This window comes from Melozone crissalis, unplaced genomic scaffold (genome assembly GCF_028551555.1).
Source record: "Melozone crissalis strain CALT ecotype California unplaced genomic scaffold, PUWL_Pcris_2 ptg000221l_1, whole genome shotgun sequence".
NCBI classification, from domain to species: domain Eukaryota; kingdom Metazoa; phylum Chordata; class Aves; order Passeriformes; family Passerellidae; genus Melozone; species Melozone crissalis.
This window is the reverse complement of record NW_026535984.1, coordinates 45,896-62,117: the sequence shown is the minus strand read 5'-3', so window position 1 is coordinate 62,117 and position 16,222 is coordinate 45,896. Positions and strand designations below refer to the sequence as shown.

General features: G+C 38.3%; 1 protein-coding gene across 1 annotated transcript in view; it reads right to left on the bottom strand.

Moving 5' to 3' along the window:
* The window catches only part of LOC128949304 (inositol polyphosphate 4-phosphatase type II-like), a gene marked incomplete at its 3' end in the record, with an annotated part of 57,825 nt that overhangs the window by 23,848 nt on the left and 17,755 nt on the right, over positions 1-16,222 (bottom strand). The window contains exons 3-6 of the mRNA XM_054294146.1: positions 15,425-15,529; positions 12,085-12,193; positions 6,378-6,555; positions 1,459-1,671 (exon numbers count right to left, since the gene is read on the bottom strand). Of these exons, the coding sequence (XP_054150121.1) occupies positions 1,459-1,671; positions 6,378-6,555; positions 12,085-12,193; positions 15,425-15,529 (605 nt within the window). The remainder of the gene's footprint in view (positions 1-1,458; positions 1,672-6,377; positions 6,556-12,084; positions 12,194-15,424; positions 15,530-16,222) is intronic.

Genomic DNA, 16,222 nt, shown 5'->3' with positions numbered 1-16,222 from the left:
TTTACATGCCTTTATTCTTTCTCTTTCCATCGTGCTAATCACAATTTGATTATTAAAACTCATATCACCTCTACTGACAGAAATAACTGAAAAGTTTAACCATTCAAATCCAGAAAAAATCACAAAATTTCTCCAAAATTTATACTGTCTCAAGTTTGACAATGACTCTGACTCAGCTCAATTCAGAAAACAGTGAAAGATACATTTAATTTGAATCAAGATTACTAATTCAGCAGAAAAAAACGAATGCTGTTTAAAATGACCCACTTATGCAGTTTAATAGGTGAGGACCAAGCACCTGGCGGCTTTTAGTTATGAATTACAGCAAAGCTATCTTCTCTTCAGAGATGCTGAACTGCAGTACTAAATTAAAATGCAGCTTTCACAAATGCCACTTTTTCCAGTGCAAAATTTATCTCTTTTACAAAAACTATTGTGTTATTTATATCTCTAAATGTTTCAACAGCTAAAAACAAACATTTTGGCTTTAGTTCAAGCAAAGAGCACCATTCCAGCCCCTCAGGTTGTTGAGAAAACAAGAAAAAGTGAATTAAAGGCTCTAAAACTGGAGGACAAATGAAATAATGAGTTATTTATTGTTTAAATCTCACGAATACTTAATGCATGGGGCTGGAAATAATTGCCTTTCTTCTAGAAGAAATATATTCTTCTTCCTTTATTTTTGGTGTGGAAAAAATTACAGGTTAGGTGGAATACCATAGCTCACACAAGTTATTAATTATTTACAATAGAGATGAATATGCTGACATCCTTTACGTCTATGAGAATACAGTGATGAACTCAAAGCATGAGCCTGGACTGAATAAAAATAGCTTGAGTACGTATGAAATAAAGTAACAGACCTATTAAAGAAGACATCCACCAAAATAATTGATTTATAACATTTCAGCCATATAAATAATACATATCTTTGAAAGATATGCTAAGAATGTTAAAATCCAAACACTGTATTTAATTCTTTTACAGAACCTCAGACAGTTTCTAAGAACAGAGTCTAGGGGCAATGGGCTGAGGGTTAATTCAGTGTATTTAAAATGATTACAGCCTGAGGGCTGGAGAGGGGTGTTGCAGGGGGTGGGGAAGAAAAAAACCATTTCCCTGTGAACAGCATATACTGTTCCAGTCCTTAAATCTGCCCAACTAGCAAAACCAACCCAAGTAAGAACAAAGACTATTCTTGTGTCTGGGCAAGAATACACTCAACACCTTCACTGTTCTATGCACAACTAGGCAGTCTCAGAGCAGCACACTGTACTTAGGCAAAGCCTTGCAATTTAGCTTCAAAATCTGCATATCTGCGATGCATCTGAGAAGCACAATTTTACAGTTTTGCACCCCTTTGCCCCCTGCAACAGCATGTGACAAGGACACTGAGGGCTTGAGGTGGCTTATGCTAATTTGTAGGGTTTCACTGGCCAAGGGTTTCTGTCCGCTTACCCACTCCTCCTCATCATACTCAGAATGATGGGGTATGGAGTCCTGCCTTTTGACGTGAGCAGGATGGTCCTGGTGCTGTGCATCAGCCCCTTCCTCTGCACTGCTCCTGGGCACAGCTGGTTTCTTGAGCACACAGCCAGGCCGGGCCGTGTACAGCGCTAGAAGGGCACTTCTCACCAGCTGGTCCTTGAACGTGTGCACAAATAACTCCGTCTAGGGAAAAAACCAAACCAATGGAAAGGTTAGAGCAAAGAATGTGGTATGGCAGCAAAGCTGTGTAACACTGAATTATCCTTAGGCAGAGCGGCTATTTGTTTCAGGCCTGCCTGGGAGGCAGAAAACAAAGTAGGCCAACAAATAATGAGGAAAATTTCAAGAGTTTTAGAGATCACATTCTACAATCCCAGTGTTCTAAGCATTAACACAGGAGCACATTATCTGTCAGAGATCACAATCTTTTCACATTTTATTTGAATTCCAAATTTCACCTCAGAGGCAAGCCTCAACAAGAACCACTTCCAAGAGTAACCAACCACAGCACAATGATTTCTGAATAAGTGTAAGATAAAACACAATTAACCAGTTCAATAATCTCTCTAAATAAAACCCACCACTCTACAATGCTGAAATAGCAGTATCTGCAAAAGCAGTATTTCCACAGATAAATTTTACTACTGGTAGGTGTCAACCCAGATATCATGGTAGGTGACACCTGATTTCAAGCTTGATTTTTTTGTATATTTTAAAGAAAGGAAACTCTGAAGTTGTCTTCTCGGGTCTTCTGAAGATGCTATTCAATCTCTGCATCATTTTTCTATGTTGACTGTTACAGCTGGCATTTTACCGTATTTTTTAAATCCTTCAACCTCCCTGCATTATTCATCTCCCTTCCACCTCAACAAGGAAAGTATGCCTTTGTGCAGACAATCTTAATTAAACAGGGATGTGGGAAGGTATGTAGATAAGAGTCAGAGGATCCAGCCTCAACCAGCAGGAAATGCCAAAAATGAGGGCTGCCCAGCCAAGCTCTCTTCAGCCCTTATGTGCTGCTTATGCAAAAACTGGAGGGAAAAGTAGCCAAAAAAACCCCAAAACAAACAAGTGCCAAGTGCCAGCACCTCCCTGGAACTCCTGAGAAGATTCCTGGAAGTCTTTTCTCCCAGTTTCTGCATTTCTTATCCTATCCCTTTCTTCATACTACCTGTTCCTCTTTTGCACCCACTCCTACTCAACTTCTTTTTCTTGCCTTCCTGTCTCAAGACCCTCTCAAAAGTTTACAGATATTTAAGACAGAAAGGCTCTAAAAAATTAATGGTTTTCTTAAGGCTCCAGCTGCTAGGTGAGGTACTTAAATGAGAAGTTTCTGCCTTTCCCATTTTCATTATGTTTACCAAAAAAATGCTTTCTGAATTGTTTCACATGGACGGGCTGAAAATTTTACTCCAAATAAATCTCTACAGTTCTAAAAATAAGAACTGCAGGCACATCTAAGAAAAATTATTGATTTTTTAAAACCAAAATCAGACCTGACTTGGGATTCTTTAGACTTGGCAACGCTACTCATCTCCCTGGCGATATTACCAGACCCATTCCTTCTCCTTATTACCAACTTGGTGCCTGAGGGAAAGGCCATTTTTTAACAGTTTTCTCAGGACTGTCTCCTCGTTGTCCTGAATTGCTCTGCAGGACAATTGCAGTTTTCTACATTTCCAACCCAGATGGTGCACGCCTGGAGAATGACTTAGTCTCTGGGCAATAGTGCTATCACACCCCACCATTCTTTGCCTTACCATGGCACAATGAGATTTGAGGGGTTGTGTGGTAACAGCAAAGCTCCTCTTCAACACTTCTACAGTTCCATAGCAAGAGAGTTGAAACTCCATTACTTGTCTACCCTTAAAAACAGCAATATCATGGTTTTGCTGAGGTTTAATATCTACCTTCCCCACAATGTCTGTTTGAGAAAATTTCACGTTTCTGGTTCAGAATAACGCTCAAAAAAACTTTACATTTCAAAAAATTAGGAGAATTGGATAGCTTGATGTAAATAATGCCCACTAGGACTGCAAAGTTTAAGTAATATAATTGAATAGAAATATTTTATAGGGAAATTTAGTTTTTAAAAGAAAATCAGTACAGAAGTGCGACTCCATTTTTCATGCAGCAACTCAAATAATTCTGTAATTAAATTCCATTCAGAGATCCCATTGGTTTTACAGCAGTCTATGTTTTAACTTCACTTTCTAACAGCTCAGTACAGCTAAATTTGCAGAACATCACTATTTATGAAACTGCACTGAAATCACAAAACCAGTCTATACAAAGAAATAAAAACTCTGCAAATTCTTTCAGATACTCTACTAAAGAGTATTTCTGCAAACAAAGATAGGCATAGCTGGAAAGTTAATTTATCAAGCCTGCTGCAAGCTGCAAATGCTGATACACTTGTCGATAGCTAAAGGCTTCCTTAATCAACTAACAAAAAGGGATGATAAAAGGTTAGTCTCAGGAAAACACTACAGGAAACTGTAAATTATATATGGAGATGCTTAACAGGAGAAAATAAGCTCCTTTTAAGAAGCAGCAGTGGAATTATTTGATTTAATTTTCCACTTTCAATCCATGCAGCCAGTCCTTCCATTTCCAACATGAACACTTTAATGTAATTCACATTATTGATAATTCAGATTTACTCACTGCTACCTAATAATTATAGAAAGAATTCTTATATATACCAAGTGATATGTTTTTTAATAAACTTGCAGAATTTAATCACCAGGCAAATAATTTTTATGGCTTCAAACAGATGTTACTTTCTAAATATCTATCCAGTTAAAACATCAGAGCATTTATTTTTTACATACAAAAAGTGCAGGAAAGATGGAATAGCAAAGCACTACATATGCCTCAGGAGCACAAGCAGATATCATGTCATTATACTCAGCAGAGCATGTGCTACTCTGTGTTAAATGCAAGCAGGAACACTCTGGTAGTCTTGGTTCTCCAGTACTGTACCAGACTATACAGACAGAATATTTCAAGACAGCAATATAAGGCTTTGAATTAACCATGAGGGATCTAATTTCAGTATTGTGTGGGTTCACTGAGTTTAGGGCTTTGAAATTGTATTTCTCTTTCCTGAAGCTGTTTCTTGGTCTCTCTTCCCCATCTCTCCTCCCCTCTTTGCAAGCAGCTGTCCCAGCACACTTGCTTCCTCAGCAATCCACCCTATTTCTCTATTGTCCACCTTTTCCTAGGAGTGCATTTGGTAATAGACAGGGAAGCAGGTATTGAACCACTCCTGCTGCAGTTGTTCAGACAACTGGATTTGTCTCTTCCAAGCAAAAGGTGGAGGCTAGACAGACATCCAAGGAGTACATGGGGTGAGACTCCTTCTTCTGGGAACCTGAGCTCATGCACTAACAGCAATTTAATCCTGGTCCTGAAAAGCTGATATGAACACACTCAACTAAGCCACCAGCTATAAATGTAAAATACCTAAGGCTTTAGCAAACTGAATGAATTGTCTTTTTTGTCCCCTTTTTATAGCCAGAGTCTCTAGCGAGCCATGGTTCAAGCAGTACTTTAGTACCATGGCTCCTGCCTCTGAAATCATCCCCTCCTCCTGTCCAGAGGCCAATGGCAGAGAAAATGCACATTGCTCAGCAACCACCCCTTGGATCTTCAGAACAAACCCTTCTTTGCCTGATTGGCTTTGCCTGTGCATACAGATTTCTTTGAACTAACCTCTAACAGAGCAGCTTCACTCTTCTATGCACAGCTAAAAATGCCCTCCTGCATCCAGAGGTACACCATAATCACTACAGTCCCCCTCCTTAAATTCCTCTGTTTCATTTCCAGGCTGAATTCTGCCTTCTTCCATCACCCCTGACGCTCAGAGCGACTCCACATTCTCAGAGCGAGTGTGGATTCACACATCTGCCGCTGAGAGCGATGTTCCTCTCCCTAGTGCTCTTCTGGAATGCCTTCCCAGCAAGTGGCCAAGCTCAATATCAATATTTGAAACCCTCCTATGGCACGAGGAGCTGCTGGGGTAATGGTGCTCAACAGACCAACAGGGCTGTCACTTCCCAATAGCTGAAGATGCATGGAAATGGTTACTGATCGTGTTATTGAGCCATACTGGGATCATACTGCTGAAGGGATGGCCCGTGGAGAAATGGGAAACTCTTCACAAGCTCTCGGGTCACAGGGTTCATATTGTTATTCATATAAGGGCTCATATTTTTATAGGGTAACATATGCTGGGAAGCACTACAGGCTTCAGCTAATCTCCATTATCAGTCTGTGAGACCAGCGGCGAACATTATCTTCTCTAATTTAGAACCAAAGGAACTAAAATGAGGAAGAGGTTACAGCTACAGACAGATATAATAGGAAAAAGAGAAATAAACTTTGAGATCTCCTAGAGCAAATTTCCCAGCTTCTCCTTCCAGGCTGCATCACCATTTCTGATCATGCTGTTATTCTAAACCTTATACACCAACCTGGCTTGAACTACCTCCCATAACCAGCAGCTTGAAATATAATAGAAAGAGAATGAAAAAAAAAGACTTCTCATACTACAAAATTATTTATAATTGTTGATATTTTCATAAACTCCAGTATGTAGCCACTAGAGGATGAAGAAGCTACATGAAATTAAATTAATTACACTTTTTAATAAAGCAATCTTTATAGATTTCATTAATTTTCTATACGGAAGGCCTACAGAAATGCTAAATAACATTATTTTTCTAATAACAACATTTTGATGCTTATTTTAGCTGAGTTTATTTAACATTTCCTGATGCTGTGAAAGTCAAATGATGCAGAAACCCCCCCCCCCCCCTTCCTCCCCAGCAGTTAGAGAGACTTGGTTACTCCATTTTCCATTGCAGTGAGGATTTGAATCTTACTTTTTCTGAAAGCATCTTTAAAGAGTTCTTCAAGCTGTCTGGAGAACGCTGGCTTGCAGAACTGAGCAGCAGGTCTGCATGGCTTGATATGAGAGGCTGCAGATGACTGATGTTGCTGAGAACTTCTTTTGCCTTGGCTGTGTTTTCAGGTGAATAGTAAATACACTGGTATCCAGTGCTGTGATAACAGAGAGTCACATCATGTCAAATTCATTTCTGCCATTAACAGCAATGCTTATGGTGCTAAAAATCTTACCACTACTTTTGCAAAAAAAAAAAAAAGCCAGATGCCTGAACTTCACAGACACCACTGATCCTGCATTTAAGGGTAAAAACAAACCTTTCCTTGAACAGTAAAAGCATAAACGACATGAAACAGCCCACCACCACATGCTCCAAGTAATACAGTGCAAAATTCCTTTGAGTGGGTGATCTGAACATAAACCCCCATGTTTTTATGTGTTTCTTTTAAACACTGTAATTCTAGAGACAGAAAATATTTGACAAAGTCAGGTAATAATATCAAAGAGCATAAGGCTCCTTATTCTTCCAACTGAGCTCCCCAAAAGAGAATTGACTGCCTCACCAAGTCTTTCCAAGTGGGCCATTAATGTTGAATTGATCAGTGGCCCACACTGTGTTTTGATTGGCCTCAATGATTTCCAGGAAGAGACGATAAACAGAGTTATCTCCAATAAAGAACAGGCATCTGATTTGCAAGAAGAGACCCAGCAATGGGTGCGGAAGTGAATTACTTCAAAACCACACAAATGCACACTGCAAACTTCCTACTGTCCACTGTTCAAACTACTGCAATTATTTTGCAGGACTTCTCCTATCCCTCTTTCTTCTTTTCCTCCCTACAAATTATGCAATATCCTCTTACACCACTGTTCTCAAACACCACTTCAGACAGCATGCACACACCCACTGGCTCTTGCCTGCAGCCCACAGCTCCTCACCTGAACCTCTGGTACGTAACCCTTCCTTTTATAAAGCCCTGGTTTAGTCTTTCAGAGAAACTAACCAAAATCTTCTGCAGCTTCAGATTAAAACAGGAAAAAAAGAACCCAAGCCCCTCCTGGCACATCACCAATGCCAGAGGAATGTACATGCTACTCCCAGCTGGTACTGTTTGTATCTCCCTTCTCTCCTTTTTGTCTGAAGTATTTCAGTCCCTTCAGCCATTTCACCACTTTCTTTCTTTCTTAATTTGGCATACCAAGACCAAATACTGACACTTGTTCAATCCTCTGAACTTTACGCATTCGCTTTCATTTCAGTCTTTGTCCAGATCTCTTCCCTACCTCCAGTTCCCCTTTGTGCCTTTTATTGAGTGAATTCTAGTTCCTTCTCTTTAGTTTTCTACAAATTAGAAACTAAATCTTGATCAGTCCCTTCCAATTCAGCATTTTCTATGATTCTGGCAAATAAGGATAGCTTCAAGCAGTTTTAAAATGAAGGCTCTTGCTTACATATTTTGCTGAGGTATACTCTCAATACCCAATTCTAATTTTCTATTCCCCAATATCCATTCTATTTTTCTGTCTTTCACCAATGTCTTCATTCCTAGATACAATTCTTTGTAGAAGCAATCAGGATTAATGGCATATAGCTGCCATTACTACCAGCCACATCTAAATTGCGACGCATCTCCAACTTACATGAGCTACTCATGTCTACTAGACCCATGTCTAGTAGAAGTCATAATTCTGAGTATTTCAGCAAAGTGAATAATATAAACTGTCCCTCCTAATGAATTAGGAAAAACAAGCAAACCTCTGTCCCTCTGAGTAATCAAGAAACTGCCACAGTTCTGCCTTTGAGGTGGAGAGCCTGTTAGTGAGATGACTTCCAGAGTCAGATCTGGCACTACATCCACTGGAACCCTCAAGCAGCAGGCTCAGTGGATAGGGCAGGGACAAAGAGCAATAGTCTATGTTAATTGCAGTGAAGACATAGTCTTAAAAGTCTTGACACTTCTCTAATTCCCCATCAGGCTTTTCCCTCCCTTTATCAAAAAGTCCTTTTTGCAGGCTGAATCTGGCTAATGCTGTTATCAAGTTCACTCCTTTCTGGGATTTCCCTCAGTCTTTAAATCCTAGATAGTTTTCACTGATCTCCCACAGCTCTAGGCTTCACTGAATATTGCAGCAGAAAAGCTACAGACACCACTTGTAAGAAAGAGGGCAGTGACACCAAAGGTGTGGGCAGTTCTCATTGCAATTAAGTAAATAATAGCTTTTAAGTAAAGGAATTAGTGAAGAGAGAATGACTCTTCAGAATGAAGTGCACTACCAGACTGGTAATTATTTGGACAATTTAAACATTTTCAGAACCCTAGAAAGCACGACACAACTTCAAATATTTAGTTCCTCTCATAATTTGAGAGCAACTTTCTCAATCCCCCTAGAAGAATGTGTAATTATTTTTCAGAAACAACACGTGTCGGAGGAAGGAGACCCAGACACCAATTGGTTCATCCAAGTCCGATTTATTGATCACATACGGCGGGTTAAATACAGTTCTTAATAAGCTTCATACATATTGCAAAAGTTGAGCTCAGGATTGGTTAGTTACATATCAGCAACTACACCTACTTCTACATCCTTGTGCTTATTCTTTTGATACATTCTGCAGATATTCAGGACTAATCTCAACTCCCTCTCCTCATGTTGCAGCAAGGCCATCCGGCATTCTTGCCTGTCAGCAGTCACTGAATCAGAGCCTGCTGTCCTCCCTATCAAGCTTAACCAGCGGCATAATGTCAGGATGATTTTTCTCACTTAACCATTTATTAACAATATTCTCCACAAACACGTTTGAAGTTTCTAACTGTTGTGTTCACACTGCTGCATGTATGACTAGCTGAGGTTTTCTCTGGCCTTAGCCTTCACAAACAGATATTCCCACTCACAAGTAAGCGACATTCCCTCCTCTGCAGCTACTTTTAAAGCTTAGTGCTGCATGCAGCTCTGGTATGTAAGCACTGTTAGGCAGAAGAGAAACTTTTCACAGGTGTCCTAAGGCACAAACTGCATGAAACTTCTGCATTAGGGTAAAGGCCGCATGGGTAGGTCCAGTGCAGAATAGCAGCAGCATAATGAAAACATACCTCTCATATGTAAATTATGACTCAGGTACCTTTTGAAAACTGTATTATAATGCTTTCTGGGAAAAGTTTGAAAGCTTTCACTAAGCATATAAAACCACACTTGACCATTTCCATATATTGGCGCCATCATTAACCATAACCACATGACTGTCAGCGGTCATTTCAGTCCTAAACTTGCTTTATGGACATTCTTCAGATCACATACCAGAAACTTTTCACTTAAAAGAAAAGCCTTTCTTGCTCTCATTTCAGGTCCTATTTTTTTTATATAATGTGCCTTTTATAAAAATTGGATATGACATTCCTGATGGTAATAAATTAGAGAAGAATTGCAAAGCCACTGCATTTTTGTAAATATTATTATACAGGACTTTCCCTTTGTGTCTGCACAGATTGATATTCTGTGTAATAGAAAAGACGCCAGAACTATCTTCACATACACATTTTCCACATTCTTCTGCTTGATAAACTTTCACAAAACATATGTCTCAGTCTTGTTTTTGTTTTGCAACTGCAAATGCTACCAGATAACTGTTTCTCTTTGTCTGCAAATTCCACAAGTCTAAGACTGCGCAAGAAATATATTGCAATATGCTGACACTGTTGAATATTTTGATAAACTGCTCTAATAATCAGACTGAAGGTCAAAAACACGCAAGGCAATTCTGTCACATCTTGACAGCTGCTAGGATTGGCTGAGAACTAGTCTCTTCCCACGTCCTGCATTAGGTCTTCAGCTCAGTTAGCCTAGAGAAAACGGCTGCTGAATCTGCATTTTTCCTGTTCGTTCTGTATTCTGACTGATATCGCAAGGTGTCACTTCTTCCTTCAACAAAATCTTCAGAAAATCTAGCCCCATCATAAAACAGGAAATTCAAATTGCAGAAGGTGCCCCGGGGGACACAAGGTGTCCTCAAAACACCTTTATCCAGCAAAATAAACAGGTGCATGCAAAGTAGCACTGTTGTCGCCAGAGTGAAATAAATTTGTCCATTATAAGATTGAGAATGTAGTAAGAAATGGTTCATTTTCTGAAAGGTGAGCACTGTGAGAACTGTAATGCTACTTTATATCATATAACTTTAAAGGATTATGTCTATTATATTATTTATATCTAGCGGCTTCAGTTATAAATTTTTATGATAAAAACCCACAAATCACTATTGCAACTGCATTAAACAGATAGTAAAGGAGAAGATACTTTAAGAAGTGTCTTCAGACATTTTCTTCAACAGAAAACATGTACTTTGTAGGCCCTCATATGATGGGGATGAGGCTGCCCATACCAGTTTGCTGACAGCAGAATATTAACACCGAGTTTCTCGATGCATCTTATGTGATCAACATGATGTACGCGTTTCATTGGCAGGTTTCAGCATCAGAGGTGGTCAGGGAAATGAAAGCTTTTTGAAGATTTAACAGGGTTTTTATACTGTGTAGGGCAAGCAAGACCCCCTCAATAATACAGCTTTCAAAGCAACTAGATCTGCTGGGTTTTTTTGATGTTAATATTAATGCCAGCTCCTATTCAACCTAGAAGTCAACAGAAGAATTGAATAATTTCCCTTTTATTCTCTATGATATTTTATCCATGAAACTTTTTTGAGCATTGACTATAATGGAATTAATTTGCTGTGGACTGTCATGGTAATTTAGATCAGAGCACTCCCTCCCTGCTTTCCCTTTGGAATGCTGTAACACTGCAGTTGGCACCATCAGCTGGAGCACTGAGCAGTCACAACTACTGAAAAAATCTGAACAGCCACAGCAACAAACACAAATACATCCAATTCTTAGGAAAAGATGTGACTAACACTTTGGCGCATGTTCAACAGTGAACAAAGCATTTGAGCTCCACAATAAACTGAAACCTTTATTTTTGATTAGTCTTATTTTGGCTTTCTGAAGAATAAGAGTAGTTTGTTTTTTCACAGCGTACTAAAAATACTTCTACCTTAGCATACACCCAGGCCTGTCAGAAATAAAGCTGCTACCTTAAGTTACAATTTCTGTATTTAAAAATTGTCTACAGATACATTCCTCTTAGCACAAGAATTGCCAAAGAGATCGCTCATTCTGAACAGCAGGTTTTCAAGTACTGATATACCTCCAGCTTCCTAAAATACAAGGAAAAAAAATCATAATTTTGAACCATTAAGGTTGCAGAGGACCTCCAAGATCATCGAGTCCAACCTTTGACAGAACAACCCCCATATCAACTAAACCGCAGCACCGAGTGCCGAGTCCTGCCTTTTCTTGAGCACTTCCAGGGATAATGACTCCACTACAAGTCCCAATGCACAAAAACCCTTTACATGAAGAAATCCTCCCAACCTGAACACGCTGCAGCACAGCTTGAGGTAATTTCCTGTGTTTACTCAAAATTGGTCTTAACACAAGAAGTAGAGCGTGTTTCAATTTTCATCAAAGCAGGGGAAAAAAGGGGAATGTTTTATGAATGCAGTGTTCAATCCTACCAGATTTTAATCTTCCATTCATTCAGCAGGATAAACTGTTTTGTTATTCAGTGAGCTTATAGCATTTTAATGCAACCTTAATGGTATTTTCCCAGCTGCTGGAAAGAATACTTACTTTCGTCTTTCAGCCTCAAATTTACTCAGCAGTTTCCGGAGACCACCATTCTTAAATCCTTGGAAATGTGCTGCTGGGGCTCCCACAGTGATAACATCATACAGAGCATCTGGAATGGGAACAGAGGAACACAGACATCTGAATGCTTCTATCCCTAAATCATGGAAACACTATGACATCTATTCCACAAAAAGTAAGGACAAGTCTATATAATTTCCAGGGAATAATTGATAATCCATGTCCCAAGAAGGCCCAAGAGCTAATCAATCTTTCTATACAGCCACTGCACACTTTAAAAAGTTCATTTGATTTATGGCTATATGTAAATTATGTGCCACTGAGTAGAAGAATATTCCAGCTCTGCAGTTTACAAAGCTGACAAGTAAATTGGCCCATTGCGTATTCCACTCTATTGCCCCTTTCATTATTTAACTTGTAGTCATGTTCAAGCATTTTAGAGTCAAAAGAGACCATTTTGATGGAATAGTCTGACTGAATAATAGAGACTACTGAATCACAGCTAATAATTCCTGCATCAAGCTTGTCTCTTGGTTGAGTGAAGGCATCTCTTTGTTTAGGCATCTAATCTTGATTAAAAGATTTCAAATGACAACAAACTCACTGCATTCCCAGAGAAGTCAATTAGGCTAGTAAAAATCCCTATTCCTTTTCTAGCTTGAATTTGTTCGGATGTAATGCTACTGTACTTTCAGATATAATGGTGTTTAATGCTGAATTGGTGAGCCCTGCTCTAGGATATACACTTCTTATATATGTTTATAAACACAAAGTCAGTTGAGAAGCTACCAGAATAGGAAATAAATCATACTAATGAAATGCTTGCTGAGAAAACAATCTGTTGTCTCTTTCTGTATATACCTGGTGCCTTATGACATAGGGGATGAATTCTTTTTGTGGATATATGCTTACAGAACTGGAGGTGAAACATCATTTTTCAAAGAGCTCCTGATTGATTCTCAGGGTGGAGATGAAGATTTAATTACATCCCACACCACATAACTATTTTTTCTAAGTTTAAAAATTTACATTTACAGTAAGTACCTGTTTTGTACCTGAACTTACTGGAGGTACAAAAGTGCAGTTCCAAATGCCTCATCTTTAAAATGCATTTCTAAAGGAAACGTTACAGGATGTTTTTTGAGAACTGTTTTATTCCTCAAAGAAGTTTCCCATGTAAATTAAAATCTAGACCTCTCCTAAAACAGAACTTGCATTGTGATGATAAATATGCCCAGAAGCATGAGCACTGTACAAATGATTCACAGTTAATGAACTATGCCTTACTTCCTGAGCTGAATCTCAGAACACATTTGCTCAAATTGATTTGAGCTCTAATGAGTTGGTGACTCTTCAATATCCACTTAAAAGGAGAAGTGACATAATTTCATTTGCCTAAGGTGAGCCTCAAGGTTCTTAAATAGCCCATTCTTTTAGGTCTTTATACAGATTATCACTAATACATATTCTTCAGCTATTAGGACTCCACTGATACTTGACAATAAGGAGGAGGAGGAGGCAGTCAGTGTCTTAAACTGGCCAGATGCAAAACAAAAACCACTTCAGTTCACCAAATCTATTTAAAACAAGCACATATTGCAAACAGAAACAAAAGCAAAGCTATGTCAATATACAGATTTAAGTTCTCTAGTATGATGAACAGAGCACAATGTGGGGTTTATCAAATGGATAAGGATACCATTGACCCATAGGAAAACAGTGTTTTTCCTCAAAGCTACTCCTACTGAAAGCTTAAGCACACTTTCTCTTCCATTTCAGTACTCAATGACAACCCAAACAAAAGTTCAGGAAAAGCAAACCTATTATTATACATGTCAAACACAAAAAAACCCACATACCAATGTGTATATACAATAGATGGGATAAAAACCTATCTTGCATTCCCAAAATTAAGATATCTGATAGTGTAAGGGCTAATGACACCTCCATGGATCATTAGCTTGTTTAAATGCCACCTCCATGAATTTTTATTCTTCCCCTTCCAGTATCATTCTCCTGGTTATATTCCAGGTGTCCTTTGATATATGCCAAGCAAAGCATGAGCTGAGAAAGACCAACTTCATATCGAAGTGCTGCCTATTCCAGATCAATTAGCAATTGCTGCAAACTGCTTAGCCTGCATATATCTAATACAAGACACAGGGAAGAACATCAGTTAACTAACAGAGGCAGAGTTTTATAATTTGAAGATCCAAATTTGGAAGACAACTAGAACAATTCTAACATTTATCTCTTCCTGTACTCTTTTTGATTATCAATTAATGATGTGTGCAAAGCAAAATGGTTTTGGAGAAGAAGGGAGAAAATTCATTAAAAAGCAAAACAAAACTCCAGTACTGTAAAAGTTGTGGGTGCTTAAGTAAGTCACAGATTTCACTCAAATTCTCTTTTTATTTAGCAAATAGAACAGTGTCCTGTTCACAAAGAGGTTTTGTTGAAAAGACAACGTTAAGCTTCTGGCCCCCATTACAAACCTAAAAATCCTTTTCAGTTAATTAATTAACTTGAAAACATTAAATTAAAATCTGTGTTATCACATTATGTCACTATAAATCCCCATCTTGTTGAAATATTTGGAGGCACAGTTTTTTAGTAAAACAAATAACAAAATATTGAACCAACAAGTATCTAACAGATAATTGGAAGCCCCTGTGTCCCAATTTAGAAGTGGATGTATACTCACACAGTACAAAACAGGAAATTTACCACTGTTTTTATTTCCTGTTTTACAATCTTAGATGCAGAGTGTATTAATAAGGCAAAAACCATATCAGAATGTAATTTCTGTGTTTGTAGTTACAGCAAATTTATCAGATCTCAATTGATCAACAAATTATTCACTGTGCCATTTGGTCATATATATGTATCAATATGATCTTTGATCTGTAAAGGAAGCTGCTAAAATCATATGCAAGTGGCAACAACAGAATTCTGTGTTAAAAAGAACCACAGACCATGTTAGAGAAAGTTATCCCCCTTTCCAGGAGATGTTGGAAGCTTGCAGTATTTTCACTCAACACTGAGCCAAAATAGCACATATTCTCCATTTACTTATTTGCTTGAAGTGTCATAGGAACAACATGAGCACATTCTTGGAATCTGTTTTTAGAAAAGAACTTGGAAGAAATTTAGTTAACCAGCCCCTAGTTTTCCAAGATGTGCAGTAATTGTCCACAACTTGTGGCATCAGAAGACGAGGCAGGGAAATTCCTTGCAGAGCTTTGACTTTGGATGTGATTTCTAGATTTCAGTGAAACTGTGTTTCAAAGCACACTTAGTCATACTTGGGGAATTTCTTTACCTTTCAATCGAGGACTATGCACATGCATTCTTTGCAGATGAAGATTTATTGGGATGAATTCTAGTGTTTTTTCTCCTTTGCTACAGCTTGATTTAAAGGAAGAACCTGAAAAACAAAAGTTTAAAGAATCATTGTCTTAACTACCCAGATGTTTTTGTATTCCTTTTAAAGGGAGACAATACTTGTATGTGAGGAGTTGTCTTTAATTTACCTTCAATGGATAATTATATATTAGGAAATGAAATGTTCACTGAGTCTCAGCATGTATCCATACTGGAAGCAGCAAAGCAGCATTTAATTCACAGAGCAATCTAACTGTTTTATTCTGGGAGACAGATACTCTTCCCTGCTGTCTGAAATCAGTCTGTAGTCTGCTGGAGACAACGCAGCAGTTAATGTGCATTGTGTATATTCTGTGCTAAAACTGCGAGGTTACAGAGCTATGATGGCACTGCATTTTTCCAAGTAAGATTATTTTCTTTGAAGAAAAGTATTGTATTGAATAGGCTATGCGTTCTTCCTAGAAAGGTCAAATAAAGAAACACAAACTGTCTTAAGAAAAGCTATATATTTGTTCAGAGGAGGCATGATGCCTTGGAAAAACAAAACAAAACAAATTAATATGGCTGTATATTTCCAAAACATTAGAATTTGAGTAGTTTTTTGGTAGCGTAAAGAAAAATAATTAAAGTCCGACAGCATTAAAATATAATTTACCTGAACACATTTAATACAGAATCTGTATAAAATAAAAGGGTGTAGATTAGGAAAGAGAGGTGGCCTTGTCTTCTAACTCAG